Source organism: Anabrus simplex, chromosome 2 (genome assembly GCF_040414725.1).
Source record: "Anabrus simplex isolate iqAnaSimp1 chromosome 2, ASM4041472v1, whole genome shotgun sequence".
Taxonomy (NCBI): Eukaryota; Metazoa; Arthropoda; class Insecta; order Orthoptera; family Tettigoniidae; genus Anabrus; species Anabrus simplex.
Genome location: NC_090266.1, coordinates 284,768,204 through 284,787,606, shown reverse-complemented (window position 1 = coordinate 284,787,606; position 19,403 = coordinate 284,768,204). Strand labels below are relative to the sequence as shown.

The 19,403-nt window shown below is 39.9% G+C and overlaps 1 protein-coding gene across 1 annotated transcript in view; it reads right to left on the bottom strand.

Moving 5' to 3' along the window:
* The window catches only part of LOC136862777 (protein tyrosine phosphatase domain-containing protein 1), a 914,123-nt gene that overhangs the window by 129,973 nt on the left and 764,747 nt on the right, over window positions 1-19,403 (bottom strand). Inside the window, exon 8 of the mRNA XM_068226146.1 lies at window positions 3,073-3,190. Within this exon, the coding sequence (XP_068082247.1) occupies window positions 3,073-3,190 (118 nt within the window). The remainder of the gene's footprint in view (window positions 1-3,072; window positions 3,191-19,403) is intronic.

The following is a 19,403-nucleotide window of genomic DNA, read 5'->3' as shown; positions in this document are numbered from 1 at the left end:
ATCCTACAGCAACCAACTTGATCCAACTAGCTTCACAGAGCATACATTCAACGTAATAGAAAGACGGATGACAAATTATCATCAAACAGTCCTTGACGTTCTACAAATGGCGCCTATAATCCTGCGAGCGTAGAATGAGATTTCTTTGGAAGCAGTCTAGTGAATGTCTCAGTGACCCGATGCAACGACGAATTCTCAGATTGTTGAAACGTGTGGTAAACTTACTTTATATTACTTTTTATTATCAAGTGAACAATAATGGAAGCATTTTTGGGGTTTATTTTTTGATGACGTTAAGAGACACGGAAATGCTGAAATTTTATCCTAAGGAAGGTTTCTCCCAAGAGCCAGTAAATCTACTAGGGTAGGAGATTCACACTTGAATACTGATACAGTGAGTCAAAATTCGATTTCTCAATATTGGTCACATGAAGGAATGCTTAACAAACTGGACCGTAAAGTCAGCTAGAGTAAACTTTCATGAACGTGAATGTGCGTGCAAACATTTTTCATGAATTCCAGGTCTCACCATGTTTGGTACTGGGGTTCCCATTCTTTTTACATAATATTAGGGGGTTGTTTAACTGAAAAATCTTTAATCTATGTCTTCACTTTGGGAACAGTGACCAAATTGCAGTTCGTTCATCGAGATGTTTGATATGCTTGCACTAGGTTCATTGTTCTCGTCTGTTTGATAAGGATTGATAAATTATACTAAACGTAATATTTTCAACCTCTTAAGTGTTCAGTAATCACTTCCGGCCATCTGCTGCATATGATGCCAGTTAGTTTGCCATATATATTTTCTATTTTTTTCTATTTCAATATCGCAAATCACGTTATTATTGGAGGGTTCGAACACGCATCATTCCAGAAATATCTGAAAGTACTCTAATAAACCAATATCGTGCGGGTAGATTTAATGGCACGTACCACCAACAACATTGTTAGTTCTTTTTTTTTTTTGGTAGGGGCTTTACGTCGCACCGACACAGATAGGTCTTATGGCGACGATGGGATAGGAAAGGCCTAGGAGTTGGAAGGAAGCGGCCGTGACCTTAATTAAGGTACAGCCCCAGCATTTGCCGGGTGTGAAAATGGGAAACCACGGAAAAACATCTTCAGGGCTGCCGATAGTGGGATTCGAACCTACTATCTCCCGGATGCAAGCTCACAGCCGCGCGCCTCTACGCGCAGGGCCAATTCGCCCGGTGTTAGTTCTATTATACTGAATAATATCTTACTTATATAATCGAAAAGGTCGGGACATCCTATTCGATCCGTGTCCTGTCAGACTTATAAGCTGTAGTAAATTACTTTTTCGCTCTTCGTCATGTTATGATGCTAAAATATACAGGCTGTAGCAAAAATGCCGTCCAATAATACCAGGTCGTGAGGGAATGAGGACTATTAAAAATTGGAGAAAAATTAACCATCTATCTCGCAATTTCCATCCTGATTCAAATGGGGGTAATATACGTAATGTACCGGGCGAGTTGGCCGTGCGCGTAGAGGTGCGTGGCAGTGAGCTTGCATCCGGGAGATAGTAGGTTCGAATCCCACTATCGGCAGCCCTGAAAATGGTTTTCCGTGGTTTCCCATTTTCACACCAGGCAAATGCTGGGGCTGTACCTTAATTAAGGCCACGGCCGCTTCCTTCCAACTCCTAAGCCTTTCCTATCCCATCGTCGCCATAAGACCTATCTGTATCGGTGCGACGTAAAGCCCCTAGCAAAAAAATATACGTAATGTCGTTCTGGAGGAGGTCTGCGGTCCAAATACATCAAGAAGGGCCTACACGTCGTCTTAAATCACAGTTATATTGAGATTCTCACTTTTTCGGTGCCTAGGGTTCGCAAGAAAGAAAAGACCCACCAAGGAACCGGAGGTTGAATTTTTCACGAATACAGTACACCCTTCACTCACACTAAAAAACTTGAACTGAAACCTAACAGAACGGCAGCGGAGACTCAAATCTGATACATTATGGTTACAAAACTATATTTTCTTTCCCTCTGCTTGACTCTGGATGAATGTTGTGTCAGAGTTACTTTTTGCTAGTGGTTTGAGGTCGCACTCAACACATCGGAAGGTTTTCGGGCACGTAAGGACGGGAAATGGCTAGGATAGGAAAGGTAGCGTTCATGACTTTAATTAAAGTCCTGGTGTGAAAATGGCAAGCCGCGGTACAACATCTTCAGAACTGTCGACTGTGGGATTCGAACACCATCTCACGAATGCAAGCTCACACGCGACCCCTATGTGTAAGAGAACTGGTAGTTATCCTAATTTCAATTGGTCTGATCATTGTTAACACCGGCAGGGATAGCATTTTTCATCCTGTATGTCACTATGCTATCAAAAATGGAAGTAGCAAAGTCCATGGAAATGTACAAGCCTATTTTAAATGTTGTAAACTGAAGGGGCAGGAAGGAGGAGTAAACTTTTGAGTGGAACTCGCTCCAAATAAATGTGCCACACGGTGCAGGAGAGGGAAAGTGCATACTCGGTTCTACTTTGATCCCAACAAACATTCCTACTACTCCCCCTCTGGAACAGTCAACATCTCAAACTGAACGACTTGAGCTTCGATGCTCTTGGTTTATGACAGACCAGACAGTGAGAACATTCTCCTGAACAGGGGAGGCACTCGATAAAAGCTTGCCACATCGTTCAGTCAACTGCTGACCTTCAGAGCGTTAAAATAATACGAAGAGTGTGCTAGTAACTATCTGTTATGATTGGTAGCGGAGAATTGACGATAGCGTCCCACACTGCTGCAATTTGTTTGGCACTTGTTCCTTCTCTGTCCAGCGAGAATGCTAGATTAGTGTCAAGTCCTGAAGCGAGCTCAACCGAACCCGTTGCTTCACCTGTTGACAGGACGCCCGCCAGCATGAGAATTAAATTTTGCAACTAAAACTCTTTAAATGAGGATGTCTGCAAAATTTGCCTGTTGGTGTGGGTAATGCAATTTTTCGCCTCTGTGTGCGGCACAAATATTTGCACCAAGTTCTACATTGTGAAAGACCTCGGGCCTGAATGTGTTTGTGTACAGTAGTCCATACGTACAGGTGCTGCCTCCTGGAGAACTCATTCTGCGGGCCGCGAGGTACGATCTGATGTTCAGCAGTCCAAAGCGATTACAATCACACAGCTGAAGGATTCGCTCGCACAACACATGCACCACCTGAAAGCAAAAATTACTCACAGTTAATTTTCTTCCAAGTGTACTATATCCACATAATACCTGTATGATTCACGAACAATAAGTGGTTCATTCTGGACTGAGCATCTCAGAGCACTGGCCTTCTGAGCTCCAGTTGGCGGTTTCGATCCAGGCTCAGGCCGGTGGTACTTGATGGTGCTCAAACACAGCAGACACACTGCATAAAACTGCCTCTGGGTTAGCCGTTGCCTGTCTAAGAAGTCCAAGGTCGAACGTCTCTCACCTCTTCACTTCTAATTCAAATAATATTTCCTTCGATGTTGGGGTTCAGGAGCACAGTAGCGCATTCTTTTCGTTCATGCTAATATCGCGATGCTGCTCTGCGGATTTGTAGAGGCTTGAAGAATCGCCGCCACTCTCCACTCTCATCCAAGAACCAGTGACGGTGCGCAGCGACAGAATCACAGCCTCTGTAGTATAGTAGTCACGAAGCTCTAATACAGAGGAAGACAGTTTCGGGCGGTGTGACGTGACAGAACAAAGAGCAAGCCAATCAAGTCATGTGACGTTAGGCGACAGCCAGTAATGTCATGTAACCAAACACTTTCATACACCAATACCGGACAGCTCTATCTCAACAGCATGGGGCGGAGTGCGAACAGCGACGGTGCTGACATCTAGAGTGTAGGTATGACAAGCCCTGGAACTGCATACTTCTCTATGCTGCAGTTCAGAGAAATGCGTCTCCATACATTGGAAATAATTGTTTAAATAACTGAACAATCATAATCATTAAGAATGACATTTTAAAATATGGAATTCCTCCTTCGTAAACCTCCAAACAAGCATTATACCAGCCGTGCTTTTCGCTAGCTCTTAAACATTAAAAGACGAATTATTTCGAGGACCCACCCAGATACTCTGGCCTTTTCCCAGCTGCTTGGGACCAGCACTTTGAATGAAATTAGCCTAATTTTACGGCCGGATGCCTTTCCTGTCGTCAAACCTATGTGGAAGTATGTTTTCACTATTGCGTGAAGGATTGTCGTATGATGTGTGTATTAAGACGAAAAAAAAAATACACGGCCCTCGAGCTACGTGGATTAAGGGACGCGATTAAAATTTCCACTCAGCCGGCCCTCTGAAATGAGTAGTAGTAGTAGTAGTACTACCTACAATTTTCTTTACGTCGCACCGACAAAGATAGGTCCTATGGGGACGATGGGATAGAAAAAGCCTAGCAATGGGAAACCGTGTCCTTAATTAAGGTACAGCCCCACCATTTGCCTGGTGTGAAAAGGAGAAACCACGGGAAAATATATTCAGGGATGACACCAGTGGGGTACGAACCCACTATTTCAGGGAAGCAAGCTTACAGATGCGCGCCCAATGTGCACGACCAACTCGCCCGGTACTACTTGCTATTTGCTTTACGTCGCACCGACACAGATAGGTCTTATGGCGACGATGGGACAGGGAAGGGTTAGGAATGGGAAGGAAGTGGCCGTGGCCTTAATTAAGGTACAGCCCCAGCATTTGCCTGGTGTGAAAATGGGAAACCACGGAAAACCATCTTCAGGGCTGCCGACAGTGGGGTTCGAACCTACTATCTCCCGAATACTGGATACTGGCCGCACTTAAGCGACTGCAGCTATCGAGCTCGGTCCCGGTACTACTACTACTACTACTACTACTACTACTACTAATAATAATAATAATAATAATAATAATAATAATAATGCCATTTGTTTTACGCCCGTCCCCATGAAACGAGGGTGAGTATGCTGAAAATTCAACCAAAGCACCGGACGGGGAGGATAATTTAGCAACATTGTACGTTTTATTAAGGTTTCGGAAATGAGAAGCAGTAATTGGGAACATGCATCATTTTCAAAAATATTTTTTTTGAAAAGTACACCAATGAAATAGTACGTAAACGTATTACATTGTGGTATGTTGCCTTGTTTTCTACCATTAAAAAATATTTAATAGTGCCTTTCCGCAAGGCGAGTGAAACGGCCTCTGACGTAAGCGGCGCGCTGTGACGTCACGATCCAGTACCGCATGGAGCTCTACCAGGCGTTGTGCATCAGCCGTTGCTAAAAGCCGATTGTTTATTATTCATGATCGCGAATAACTTCGAAATGACAGAAGAAACGTTCAAAACAGCACAGTCAGACAATCTACCATGTGTAGATGTCATCATTCTTGAAAAATGTGACTTTTGTGGTCGCAGAAATTCGCGGATAACAAGCAAGTTTGTAAGTGGCGTCTTTTATATACGTGCAATGTACTGTAACCCATAGTATTAGGATAACAACTAACCTGGATAGATATCACATCACTTTCAATATTTCCTTCTAGACTGATTCCCCTATTAAAGAATAACATTACATTTTCGGGCTTTCAGCATTAAAGTAAGAAATCGGATTTCAGCACTAACATAAACATATAGGTAGCATTATAGTACTAGTCCGCTTCTGTGGTGTAGTGGTTAATGTGTGCCACTCCCGGAGGCCCGGTTTCGATTCCCGGCTCTGCCATGAAAGTTGAAAACAAATAGTACGAGGGCTGGAACGGGCTCTACTCTGCCTCGGGAGGTCAACTGAGTAGAAGGGTTTCGAATCCCACCTCAGCCATCCTCGAAGTGGTTTTTCGTATTTTCCTACTTCTCCAGGCACCTAAGGCCACGGCCGTTTCCTTCCCTCTTCCTTGTCTATCCCTTCCGATCCTCCCATCCTCCAACAAGGCCCCTGTTGAGCATAACAGGTGAGGCCGCCTGGGCGAGGTAATGGCCCTCCTCATCAGTTTCATCACCATACTCAAAGTCTCACGTTCCTGGACACTGCCCTTGAAGTGGTAGAGGTGAAATCCCTCGCAGAGTCCGAGATAAAACCAACCCTGAAGGATAAACTGATTAAGAAAGAAAGAAAGAAAGAAAGATCATAGTACTATAAGTAGTACTATTCCCCCCAAAAAATATTTATGGTTGGGACAACTGGCCTACCCACTTCCGGGGCCGTTGAAAGAGAATTAAATATCTTTGTGGAGGGAAAAAATTAAACATGATAAAGACAAATATGACTTCATCTAGTTTTCACAAGTCGGGCTGAGTGGTTCAGACGGTTGAGGTGCTGGCCTTCTGACCACAACTTGGCAGGTTCGATCCTGGTTCAGTCCGGTGGTAGTTGAAGGTGCTCAAATACGTCAGCCTCGTGTCGGTAGATTTACTGGCTCGTAAAATAACTCCTGCAGGACTAAATTCCTGCACATCGGCGTCTCCCAAAAATCGTAGAAGTAGTTAGCGGGGCGTGAAGCCAATAACATTAATTACATTTGACTTCTAACAAGCTGAGCATATCAGGAAAGAAAAGTGTCCTGGTGACATTTTAGTCGCTCAATACAGGAATGTCTTTGGGTGCTGTGACTTTTACTTTTTTTTTTTTTTTTTTTTTTTGCTTTACGTCACACCGTCACATATAGGTCTTATGGCGACGATGGGACAGGAAAGGCCTAGGAATGGGAACAAAGCGGCCGTGGCCTTAGGTACAGCCTCAGCATTTGTCTGGTGTGAAAATAGGAAACCACGGAAAACCATCTTCAGGGCTGCCGGCAGTGGGGTTCAAAACCCACTATCTCCCGGATGCGAGCTCACAGCTGCGCGCTCCTAACCGCACGGCCAACTCGCGCGGTATTTTTACCCTTCGGCTTATTGACTTGGCTTGTATAACCTAAAACTTAGGCTAAGTAGGATAATATTTTAAACACCTACATCACTATTTTCACCTGTGTGCAATTATGTTATTTATTTCATTAATATTATGATAATTATTATAATTGAGCATTGTTAACTTATAAGACCCCAACAGACAAGCATTGGTTTTGTGTAGAGTTATACATTTGTTAAATTCACGTTGTTTCCTTTCATGATGTACACGCCTATTCTTTGTTACATTATAGAGTATTTAGATATAGCCTAAATTTCTTTACCAATTAAGCTCTTCAATAAAGACATACATAACTGTTCCATGCCAAGATATATTGGTAGAATTAGAGCTGTCAAAATGGTTCATAACCCCTTTGATTTATTATCTTGACATGGATCACCCAAAACATAGGTTAGGTTTGGAGAATACTTTAATAATCAGCATTATTTAATGCACTGTTTATTACTTTCATATTCCAAGATGTAATTGAAGCGTTTAAATAAAGCATCATACATTAAAATTTAAAGTTTTACCACTAGAACAAGCTGACATGGAAAAGTGATTTGAAAATTCAAACAAATTCATCTTACGTTAAAATCTTAAAAAAAATAAACTGTAGACTTTTCCGATATATCACCAGCATTTCTCCGGCTCGCCAAAATCCATTTCTCCCTAGTTTTAGCGTCTTTGGAACATATATAAACAATTTGTTTGGTATGGTATGCGATGTGCTATTGCACATCGGAACTCTACACCATTTATAAGTTTTCTGCCTCACTGTCTGCGCAGGATTCATTTTAAGTCTAAAATATACCACTCAGATTATTATCCAATGTATAGACCTCGAATTTAACCATACCAGACACTTAACATAAAGTAGAAATACGCGAAGTGTATCCTGCTTCTCACAGCACACTATGTGTTATTTCGTCTGCTAATTCAGTCAACCTGTACGATGACGTCAGACCAATGAGATCGCGTACTTGCGTGACGTGACATTTTCGTAGATTTTTATCATGTTTGGAGTTATTATTTGTACATTTTGATCACATTTTTGAATCCTGCATGAAATTTTGAATCAGATTAGCATATTTTTAATTAAAACCCCGGATCATGCATGTTCCCTATTAAGGCATTAGGAGTGTGAAAGGCCAAAGCAACGCAAGAATTGATAATAACTATTGTACCCGAGTGATAGGGGTCGTATTTTAATCATGCTTTGATATCCGAAGGAGAATATGGTAAGCATATTGAAATGAAGAAAATCCGGTAACAATATTCAGACCTAAGTAGTATGGAAACACAAGCTAACAAGGCGACGGTGTGGAGCCGTGGGGATTAGTCTGTCACAGTGGCTAGAGTTCTGCTGCTCGGTAGGGCGCCTATTAATTTACAGACCAGAAGATATGGATGTCCCCAAATACGCTTAGTGCAATAAGAGGAAGGAGAGCCAGAAACATTGGAAAGGGTTACAACATTAGCTAGAGAAGATGTATTTTCAGCCCGTCAGGAGTTTCCGTGACGTCATGTATTCTTGGAACTGGAGAATGGAAAAGGCCAGCCCCCCAGGACAAACGTCTGTCAAGTTGTCACGGAGGAAAATTCAAATAACCCGCTCACTCTAGTCCACTCACAAAATTCATTTGGCCAGCTAGGAATACCATCCTGAAAGAGATGAAGTGAAATAGCAAGTTATTTCCGAAAGTAATCATTAATCAACTATTGCAATTATATCAATCAAATTAAGGAACTTTTTAGATATCATGCGTAGAAGAATAATAAATAATAAGCTGCAAATTTAATAAATTGAAGGCTGAAATTCTTGGAAATGGGGCATCTCGAATGCTATTGGCCGAAAGGAGACCACGCTGCGAGAGACGCTATTTAACCCGCGAAATACTGAATATTGCTAATATCTCGGAAATCTGCGATCGTTAGGAGATGATATTATACCAAGGGTATGTTTTGGTATCAATTATAACTTTCAGTTCGGATTGCCAGTGCCGATTTGAGAAATCCACCCCCTCCCCTCTCTCCGAGGTGTGACGTCAGCTAATCCGTCAGTAAGGCCCTCCATCAATAAATACGAGTGGAAGGAAACCACATTAACCATAATTACGCACGTACTCACTCTGAATTGTATCCGGAACTCGGGCGAAGTGACTTGTTATTCTGAGTCAGGTCGTTGTGTCCCAGTTACCCGCGTGTCGATTTATGTATTGTGAACTCTTGTAAAGATGAAATAAGTAGCCAGGAGTGATAAGTTATTTTCTTGTAAAGTAATAGTGAAAGCATGTGTATTAAACTGTGTGACGGACAGTAAATAGAAGTCGTAGTGAGTAATTGAGCCTGTACCGTAGGAAGCTGAGCTACACCGCCGTCAATATGAACACATCAAGAGTGCGGAATGATGCGAATTCGGACGTGCCGTGTCGGGGATCGTGAAGCGCGCCGGGCGAATTAATCGACACTCCGCAGTTTGTGTCCAGTCCTTTGTGCTGTAGAGCATGATGGTTAATTAGTGTATATAAATAAAATTGGGTTTCAGGTACCTTAGTGGTATTATATGGTAAAATTAATTATCCATGTGTCAGTGTTAACATATTAAAATATTAAATCAGTGTTATAATGGCGGAACGCCATGAAGTCAAAGATGAAGGCAAAATGGAACCAGCCATTATGGAAGAATAAGTCGGAAGAGGGCCGAATGGACCTCTCGTCCGCAATGCCTGCCAAGGATTACAACCACAGATGAGTACTGAGATGTAAATTTATTTGGGGATGTTACAATGACGCTTCCCGAGTCCATTTTAAATTTAGGATACACGGACGGAATTAAATGGTAGTATTGTAAATGTCGGGTCAAATAATGCATTTACTTTGTTGTACATATTTTGTCGTAGGTGTGGGGTAGTGATTTAAGTCATGCATGTATTATAATAATCTAGTCGAGCTTTCCTCGACATTTTGATTTTATGTTTAGTGTTCGAACTGACCCAGAGTTTGCTTTTTATGTCAGTCACTTGACGACAATTTCAGTCATAATTTCTATGGAAAATCCAGCCACATGCAATGCCAGTGTTTTCCGTTGTGTTAATTTTTTACTTACGTTGACAAAAGTTGTAGGGAATGTCACAGACTAATAATAATAATTCATGGAATATCGTATTCGAATATGAACAGTGAGTAACATTAAAATTTGAATTGATAATATAGTAAGATAAACGGAAATCGTTAATGACAGAATAGTTTTCCTAAATTGGATTTTTTTTAAATGTGATAATTAAAATTTGTGAAATAATAATTATGAGCAATTATACCGGTGCTAACAAACCTTAAATGGTAGTAAACGTGTTGTTTAAAGTACGGCTCTAATATTCTTTATTTAAATGTCAGATATTTAATTTGTAAGTATTAGCAGGACCACGTAGGCCTAATAATTACGTACTCATGATTGTCGAATTTAGGCTAATATAATTTCAGGCTGTTGCGATTATTTGTGGAGAATGACCTCAGAATTAAATCAAATATGAAGAAAGTTGTAAAAATCATGCAGTCAGAATATAAATATGTCGTACGAGGTCGTCGATGAGAATTAAGTCAGTTGAAAGCCCTGTGATTAATAATTGAATAAATTTATGTTGAGAGATGAAGAGAGATGGATTTCGTATGGGGACACTTACCGTATAATGAAGCTGTGTTGAAAGATAGTGTGATACGAAGAAATGTATGAAATTAATGATAAACACAGAGAAAATGAGTGTACGAATAGGGCAATGTAACAGAGTAAAATTGAATTACGAAGAGGGCAGGATTCGAACCCGAAATAGTACGTACGAAATAAATGGACTGCGCGTATGGTCGTTTTGAAATATTACGGACCCCAAATTTTAAAGAGGTTCAGATTCCACATAAATGATCGTATGGTGTGATGGTTAAGAATGACGAGTGATGATAATCATGATGATCGTAATAATAATAATAATAATAATAATAATAATAATAATAATAATAATAATAATAATAATAGTAACAAGTATTACAGATACAAGTTGGACCGGGCTAAATGAAGGGACGATGATAAATGTGTTAACGAGGAATATAACTGATGATTTAAAACCGATAATAATAGAATTAACGTTAGGACGGTGATAAATCGTAGTGATCAAAATAATAATAATAATTATCATAATAATGATAAGAAGAGATTTTGTTTTGATCATTGAATGCCTGTAAACGCGACCGGTATATTGAGACGTCTGCGGGCGTGACAACTCATAACCCTAATAATAATAATTCCATAATAATAATAATAATAATAATAATAATAATAATAATAATAATAATAATAATAATATCGTATGAGTAATATCATGATAATAATAATAGTAATAACAGTTGTATTTTGCGTCCAGTAATAAGAATGATTATAACAAAAATGTGTCAGTGTCAGAAATCGTAGATAATAACAATAGACGCAATAATAATAATAATAATAATAATAATAATAATAATAATAATAATAATAATAATAATAATAATGTCTGAACGGAACAAGTTAAAGTTACACGGACATCATTCGTATGAGGACGCTAAATTGACGTAAATGATAATTTCATAATTCTAAGAATCATAATAATAACAAATTACGTTACTGGCGACGATATCCCTCAGCGTAAAACCATGAACAGAGATAATAATCATACGTTGACACGTAACCAAGACGACTCGCCGTGCGTCAAGTTACTGTAAGGCCCGGTTTGTTTATTTGCTTGAGGGGCGAGAGGAGGTTATCGCCCGGTATTCCCGTTACACACCGTGATATGTCAGGGTGACATTGACTTACTCAGACCAGGCGGTCGGGCCTAGCGATAATTAGATCATGAGTCAATATTTATAATGGCAAGTTTAAATTGGCATGGCATCAGCCGGATCAATTATAGGGCCGTCCGTGAAATTCACCTTCCCTAATCATTGTAGCGTTACTCAACCCGAACGCCGACATCGGGAAATGTAGATATTTGTCGGAGGTACTCAATGTAAATTGAAGCGGGAAGCAGAAGGTACATTTGATTTATTATCGGGCTCTCGATGTAAAGAAGGCTCGTCCTTATGGACCATCAGATCGTACGGACGCTGGTTCGATCCCAGTGGGATCAAGTAGTAAATTATACCCCGAATTTGTGTTTCTCTTTCAGGACGGACATTATAAGTGTATTGTCACAACTTGCGGTGAAGCAGGAAGTATTATAACTTGATGTGTTGTATAACCAATGTTTCGTTATAAATTGTATCAAAATTCAGGACGCCGGATGGCGCAATAAACTGCTCCTTCTGGCGTTTATTTTCAAAGGAAACCATGCTCATAATCTTTTTATTGTAGTTAGATAATATGCCCTTGAAAATTTTAAGTGTCACTTCCTAGTCCTATCATGGAGTCTTTAAACCAGGGCCATCCAGCCATTGCACTCCGAGAGCGCGCCCCCGCTCGGGGAGCACTGGGCAGTCAGACTAGCGCTCCTTCCCCTACCACCACTACAGTGTGGCAGCGAGGAGACCTGAGAGAGACAGACGATGTTCGGACCGCGCAGACCAGATACGTACGAACAGTCTTGCGTCCGACGGCTTTTGTGGGTTTGTTGACATCATATTGATAGGGCTATTTTGCTGTAAAAATATACCGCATCTACAAATCGAAAGGTACTCCGATGTATGGAATATGCAGGAAACGAAATCAAGTGCTAAGTAAAGAATACAGTAATGTGATTTATTCAAAACTGAAATTTGAACACATCTGAGAGGAAAATTCAACAACGTTTTACCGATATGAACAGATAGTACAGACATTGAGTAACGTTTGGTCAGTCGTTTTCACGAGCTTTTACTTTTGGAGAAAACAATCATCTCCAAATTGAGTAGGCCTACAATATATCTGGACACAGCTATTCTTAAACAATTGCGCAAGTTTCTATCGCTTATCGTTGCACGATGTTTACTTTTGGTAAACTTAAGAACCGAAAGGAACACTCAAAAATGCACGTTGAGCCGAACATTGACAGAACTTTACATGCATGTTTATACAAAAGGGGGTATTCTTCTTGCGGAAAGCCGCTGCAAAATTTTTCTAAACTTCGTGACATTACAAAGCGGTCTTTAAGACGAACATTGCATTGCAGTTTAAGCAACTCTAATTGAAATAGCTGTGGAGCACTGTCTGCACTAAGAGAAAATGGTCGAACAAATACATCTAACACCGCTTGGAGTTCTGTATTCTGAAAATCTCTTTTCAAACTCTTTTTGTAATTGGCGAATTACCTGCAAATACTCATCAAAGTCGACACTGTATTTCACTGTTTCAAGCAATGGAAAATGTCCTGTGTTCCTTGCACGCAACTGGTTTTCACACAAAATCAATTTTCTTTCGAACGCTTGAATTTTTTCCAAATCGGAGATAATGTGCTTGTCGCCCTGAAGCGAAGTGTTCAAAGTATTCAGATGGGCAATAAAGTCACTTAAAGGGGCCAAGTGCGCCACCCACTTAGGATCACGCAAAAGAACTTCGGGCCACCCTTTCATGTCATAAAAGGTATCTATAGCATTCCGCAAGCAAAAAGCTCGATGAAGTACTTCGCGTGGCTCAGCCATCTTACTTCTGCATGGCACGGGATATCCGGATACTCCGCTTCGATGTCATCCAAGAACTCTGATTTTTTTCTTTTGTTACTTGCTTTACGTCGCACCGACACAGATAGGTCTTATGGCGACGATGGGACAAGAAAGGCCCAGGAATGGGATGGAAGCGGCCGTGGCCTTAATTAAGGTATAGTTAAGGTACAACCCCAGCATTTGCCTGGTATGAAAACGGGAAACCACAAAAAACCATCTTCAGGGCTGCCGACAGTGCGGTTCGAACCCTTTGTCTCGCGATTGCGAGCTCACAGCTGCGCGCCCCTAACCGCATGGCCAACTCGCCCAGTACTCTTTGAATTGACGGTGCGTGAGTTCATGCGAGCGAAGAAAATTTACCACTCGCACAACTGTTCCCATTATGTCTTTAAGCTTGGCGACTTTTGCACAGATTGTCTCCTGGTGTATAAAGCACTGGATCGCCGCTATTAGGGTACTACTGTTCTCAGCCATGTTTAATTTTACATAACTGAGGAACCTCGTGCGTAGACTACGTAAAGCAGGAGCTCCATCCGTCGTTACACTCGTCAACCGCTCCCATTTTAATCCCATTGACTCAAAACACCCTCCACTGCTTGGAAAATATCGAAACAGGAAGTGGTGTCTTTGAGAGCTACCAAGTCTAGGAAATCCTCGGTAACCCGAAGATCGTCATCCACCCCTTAAATGAAAATAACGAGCTGAGCTGTATCCGCAGTGTCGGTTGATTCGTCGAGGGCGATGGAAAATGATAAAAATTTCCTGCCTTCTCCATTAATTGCTGTTCTATATCAACGGCTATATCGTCTATTCTGCGATCCACAGTTTGTGGAGAAAGAGAGATTTTATCAAATTTCTCAACTAGCTCCATAGGACAAATACATGCCGCCGAATCCATTAGGCACTCCTTGATTACATTCCCTTCCGTGAAGGGTTTCCCAGCTTTGGCAATTCGCGGCGAACATTTGTAGCTTGTTCGTAAAATGGGTCCACCAACCTCACTCTCCTCAATCATCTGTCAGACAAAAATACGGCAAGTCACAATTTTAGTATTTTTCAGATAATTCAATCATTTCTTCATTCCCGTTTGTAAACAAGCATTTAAAAATTAAAACAATAATATTTACAGAACAGTGCTGCTTGAAATTTTCTTTCAATTCTTCCAACTTCGATTGGCGACTGGCGTCTGTCAAATCACCGTAATCATCCCTGTGGTTGGCACTGTAGTGCCGTTCCAAATTGTGCTTCTTTAAAACACATTAAATCTCGGTGGCAAACTCAAAATTTGGCATGCCCTTTATAAGCTGTACAGAAAAATGAAATTTCCCATTCTGCTTTGAAGGCTGCTGCTTCACCACTCCTTTTTTTGTGTATGATGTTCAGCCATGACAACTGCGAAACTGATTTAGTTATTTAGTTACATGCTGTTAACAAAGCGTATTGTACTAGACTACAGTGACACTACACTATATGTATAGAGTCACTGTAGACTGGACTACGACTGATAGATCGACTGCTCCCTTCGGCGCGGCGGGCAGACCGCTCGCTCAGCCAGCCAAGCTTCTCCCAAAGCGCTCGGAGCACTGGCTTGGAGCGCGGCCAGAGCGCTAGCGCTCGGGGAGCGCTGTTTGGATGGCCCTGCTTTAAACTCATGTTTACAATTAAGCGTCCCCCATTTTATTTTTGCATGCCCCGTTCATCCCTGTGTTCACTGATGCCTCTACATTTATACTGAGATTTATGATTTTGATGACGTAAAATATGAACCGACACCCCTGAGATTAATGCTAGTCTGGGACTCAGACGGATGGACGGGTGCTCTATACAGTATATTTAAATAACTTGTGGTGAGTGATTTTTTTATTATGTTTTATATACTTGTTATACACAAACCCCTTCAGGTAAAAGAGTTAGAATGCATCCGTGGTAGGGGTGGTGTTGCTGATTACTATTTTAAGAGGAAGTATAACTGGGTAACTATCTTCTGTGACCTCTAATAAGAGGGAAAGAATGGAAGATATCCGACACTTATAAAAATGAAGGTATCGGCTATAAAAGGGGAATGGCCACTGTTCCGACCTCATTCAGACAGGTCCCTGAGAACACGTGGTGCTAGGAACCACATGCTGATTCATACACATAGAAAGGTGGAATGTATTTTATTATACATATACTAGGTTTATTACACTACTAGCAAGATATTATTACGGTATTATACTGAAATTTATAATTGAATGCTTATCGTTTTATATGTAACCCGCCGATATTCGCGATCTGACTCGTTTTCTGAGAGATACCGCCAAAAGTCGCGATCTGACTCGTTTTCTGAGAGATTACAGCAACATTCCTCCCATTTTTCAATCTTTCTTTCCAGCAATCGATTTCGTACTTCCTGGCCTAGTTCCAGGTATTCCACCCGGTCAGTTGGGTCCCCAAATCTTTGCCAACTTTGCCTATAAGCATTTTTAATGTAGATCAAATCCTTGAAGACATCTGGGGTGGTGTCGTCTTGGGTGCCTTGGCGGTACTGAACCCGCGGCTGGACTGCATTCGTAGTCATTACCCATCCAAGACCCGTTTCCGGAGCGGTCCGCACATTTTGACGACGGTCCAGAACATTATTATTATTATTATTATTTTTTTTATTTATTTATTTATTTATTTATTTATTTATTTATTTATTTATTTATTTATTTATTTATTTATTTATTTATTTATAACTTATCTAAAATACATTTGCAAATATGCAGTAGGATATTATACATTATCTTTGCAATTATTTACACCTGCAAAGCACTTGATGTGCTTATCTGCCGGTGTAGTTGTTTCACATTTATATACAATGTTGCAATCCTTACTGTTTACAACATTAATAAGGTATGTATATTTACATTAGCATTGTAATTTTGTCCTGTGGTGTGAGTTTTTCTTAATCCCTGAAAGTATCACTCAAAATAGATAAGTCTTTGGTACATTTTTCATTCATGAACAAATATTTAAACTGTAATTTTATTATCTATGATCCATAGTTTCACATGTTTTTTTAGTTGATATTTGGTTTTCAAGTGTGTCAATTCTGAGGGCAACTTGTTCAAAAATTTAGGAACTACAACTTGCAGTGTTCTGGATCCATATTTGTTGTAGTACCTCATGACCTGAAAACAACTTATATGCCTCAGTCTTGTTCCATGTGAATGTTCATTAACAATTCTATATTGTGGCTTCCAGTAATTTTCTTTAATTATGTTGTACATATATAGTTGTTTAACTCTCAAGAACCTTTCCTTCTGGTACATCCCTGTTAACATATCCTCACTTAAGCTAAATATTCCTCTGTTTTCATACCAAAAGAATGCTTTGACAATGCGATTTTGTAACATCTGTACCATGTTTATGTCTGTAACAGAAGCTGATCCCCATACACTTACACCATATGATATAAGTGACTCAACAAGTGAATGATAAACCAGTTTTAAGCTATCATGAGGTATTATATACTTAACCATTTGCATTTTGAACAAGCTTAGCCTCAGTCTTTCACACAACTTATTAATATGTTGCTTCCATGAAAAATATCTATCTATTATTATACCTAAATATTTCATGTTATCAACTTCCTTTATTACATAGTCACAATTGCATGATTTTTGTTCACCATCGTGAATGCACTGAACTGAATGGCCTGTTATTTTAATGTTTTCTCTTTGCATTTTTGGGGTAGTAATGTACAAGACTTTTGTTTTTGAAGTGTTAATTATTAGACCCTTATCATGGCACCATTCTTGAAAGTAGTTGTACTCCATTTGTAAATGCTTCTCTGCTACTTTTGGGTTTTTATGTACTGATACAATTAGTTTATCGTCTGCATACATGAAATATTTACATTTTTTAAAACATGAGCTTATATTATTGACAAAAATAATATACAAAATGGGTCCTAGGATACTTCCTTGTGGAACACCTCTTTTAATAGAAGTTATTTCTCCATATATATTATCAATTTTTACCCTATTCGTTCGGTCAGTCAGATAACTTTCAAAAACTTTTAGTGGTGTTCCTCTTACCCCAATTTTGCTTAAGGCTGCAATAATTTTTTCATGGGAAATTGAATCAAATGCTTTTGAGAAATCAATAAACATAGCTAAAATGTGCATACCTTGATTTAGCTTCCCATTGATCAAATTGGAGAATTCCTCAAGAAGATTACTTGCCCCTTGTGTTTTTGATAAGCAAATTGATGTTCATCAATAATTTTAAATTTTTCTAAATATGAGATTAGGTGATCAGCAATGTATCTTTCAACTGCTTTACCTCTAGTTTGAAGAATAGATATCTGTCTATAGTTTTCATACTGTAAATGTGAACCTTGCTTGTAAATAGGTCTCACTATGGCAGTCTTCAGATCCTTTGGGAAAATACCTGTCTCTATTATTTTATTGATTAGCTTCTGTATTACTGGTGTTATTGTGTCTATGTTATCTTTCAGATGTTTAACTGTTAATTTATCCATGCCTGGTGATTTATTTATGTCCATTCCTTCAATTATGTGTGCTATATCTGCTGTACTTGCTAGTGGTAGATAAAATGATGAAAGTCTCTCTGTATTAGGCAATGGTCTTCGTTGTACTCTACATTCATGTACTACCTTGTCTAGCTGTTCTGAAAATGTTTTTGAAAAGTTATCAACTATATTTTCTAGTGAGTCTTGCCTTCCTAAATAATGTCTTACCGTTTATTCTATTGTCCATTTCTTTTTAGTCTTTAGCACATCATTTAATACTTCCCAAGTTTTCTTCATGTCCCCTCTACAACTTTCAAACTGCAATCTGTAATGAATTATTATTATTATTATTATTATTATTATTATTATTATTATTATTATTATTATTATTATTATTATTATTATTATTAATATTATTATTATTGATTTTATGGACCCCACAGCAAGATGCATGGCCGCTACTTGGCGGTAAATTGCATCTGCTGCCATTGTCATTGATGACCGTATGACCAGCATCATTGTCGCTCGTAGGCATGTGCGCAGGATTTCTGGCGATACGAATGACATACTTCAGTGCATCATTGACCTTATTATAGAGGTGAACAATTGCTCGGTCAATCTCATTCCTATCGTTTATTTCAAATGTGTTAAAATTTTTATTTATATGCCAGAAGAATCTACTGTAATCTAAGAAGGTTCTCCAAAGGAAAAGATGGCTCTTGAAAACGAACCCAGGAAAGATTAAAAATGATCGTTTTATGACCAGAATAAGTACATTGAAAATTCACAGCCTGTTTCCAGTCATTCAACCGGGTCAGGAATGGAATGAATAAGCCCCCAGCTAGCGGTGAGGGTAGGAATTGTGCCGGCTGCCGGAGCCTGTCGCACTCCTCTGGAGCAATGATTAACGAATGACAAATGAAATGAAATGATATTGGAGAGTGTTGCTGCAATGAATGATGACGGGGAAAACCGGAGTACCCGAAGAAAAACCTGTCCCGCCTTCGCTTTGTCCTGCACAATTATCACTTGGAGTGACCGGGATTTGAACCACAGAACCCAGCGGTGAGAGGCTGGCGCGCTGCCGCCTGAGCCACGCAGGCTCCTTATAAATACATTAGGAACAGTAAAATCAATGGGTCTCAACTCCGTTTTCACCCCACCGCGGTTAAGTTGATTTACCCCCCCCCCTCCAAAAAAAAAGAAAGAAGGCGTGTTTCTTTTTGTTTAAAGGAGATTCCAAATACCAATGTTCACGTGTGTTACCTTCAGTTTTGAGATATAAGTATTTCCATAAAAATAATTCACTTTTTTCACTTACTTGCACCCCCCCCCCGCCCCACTTTAAGTGAATTTACCG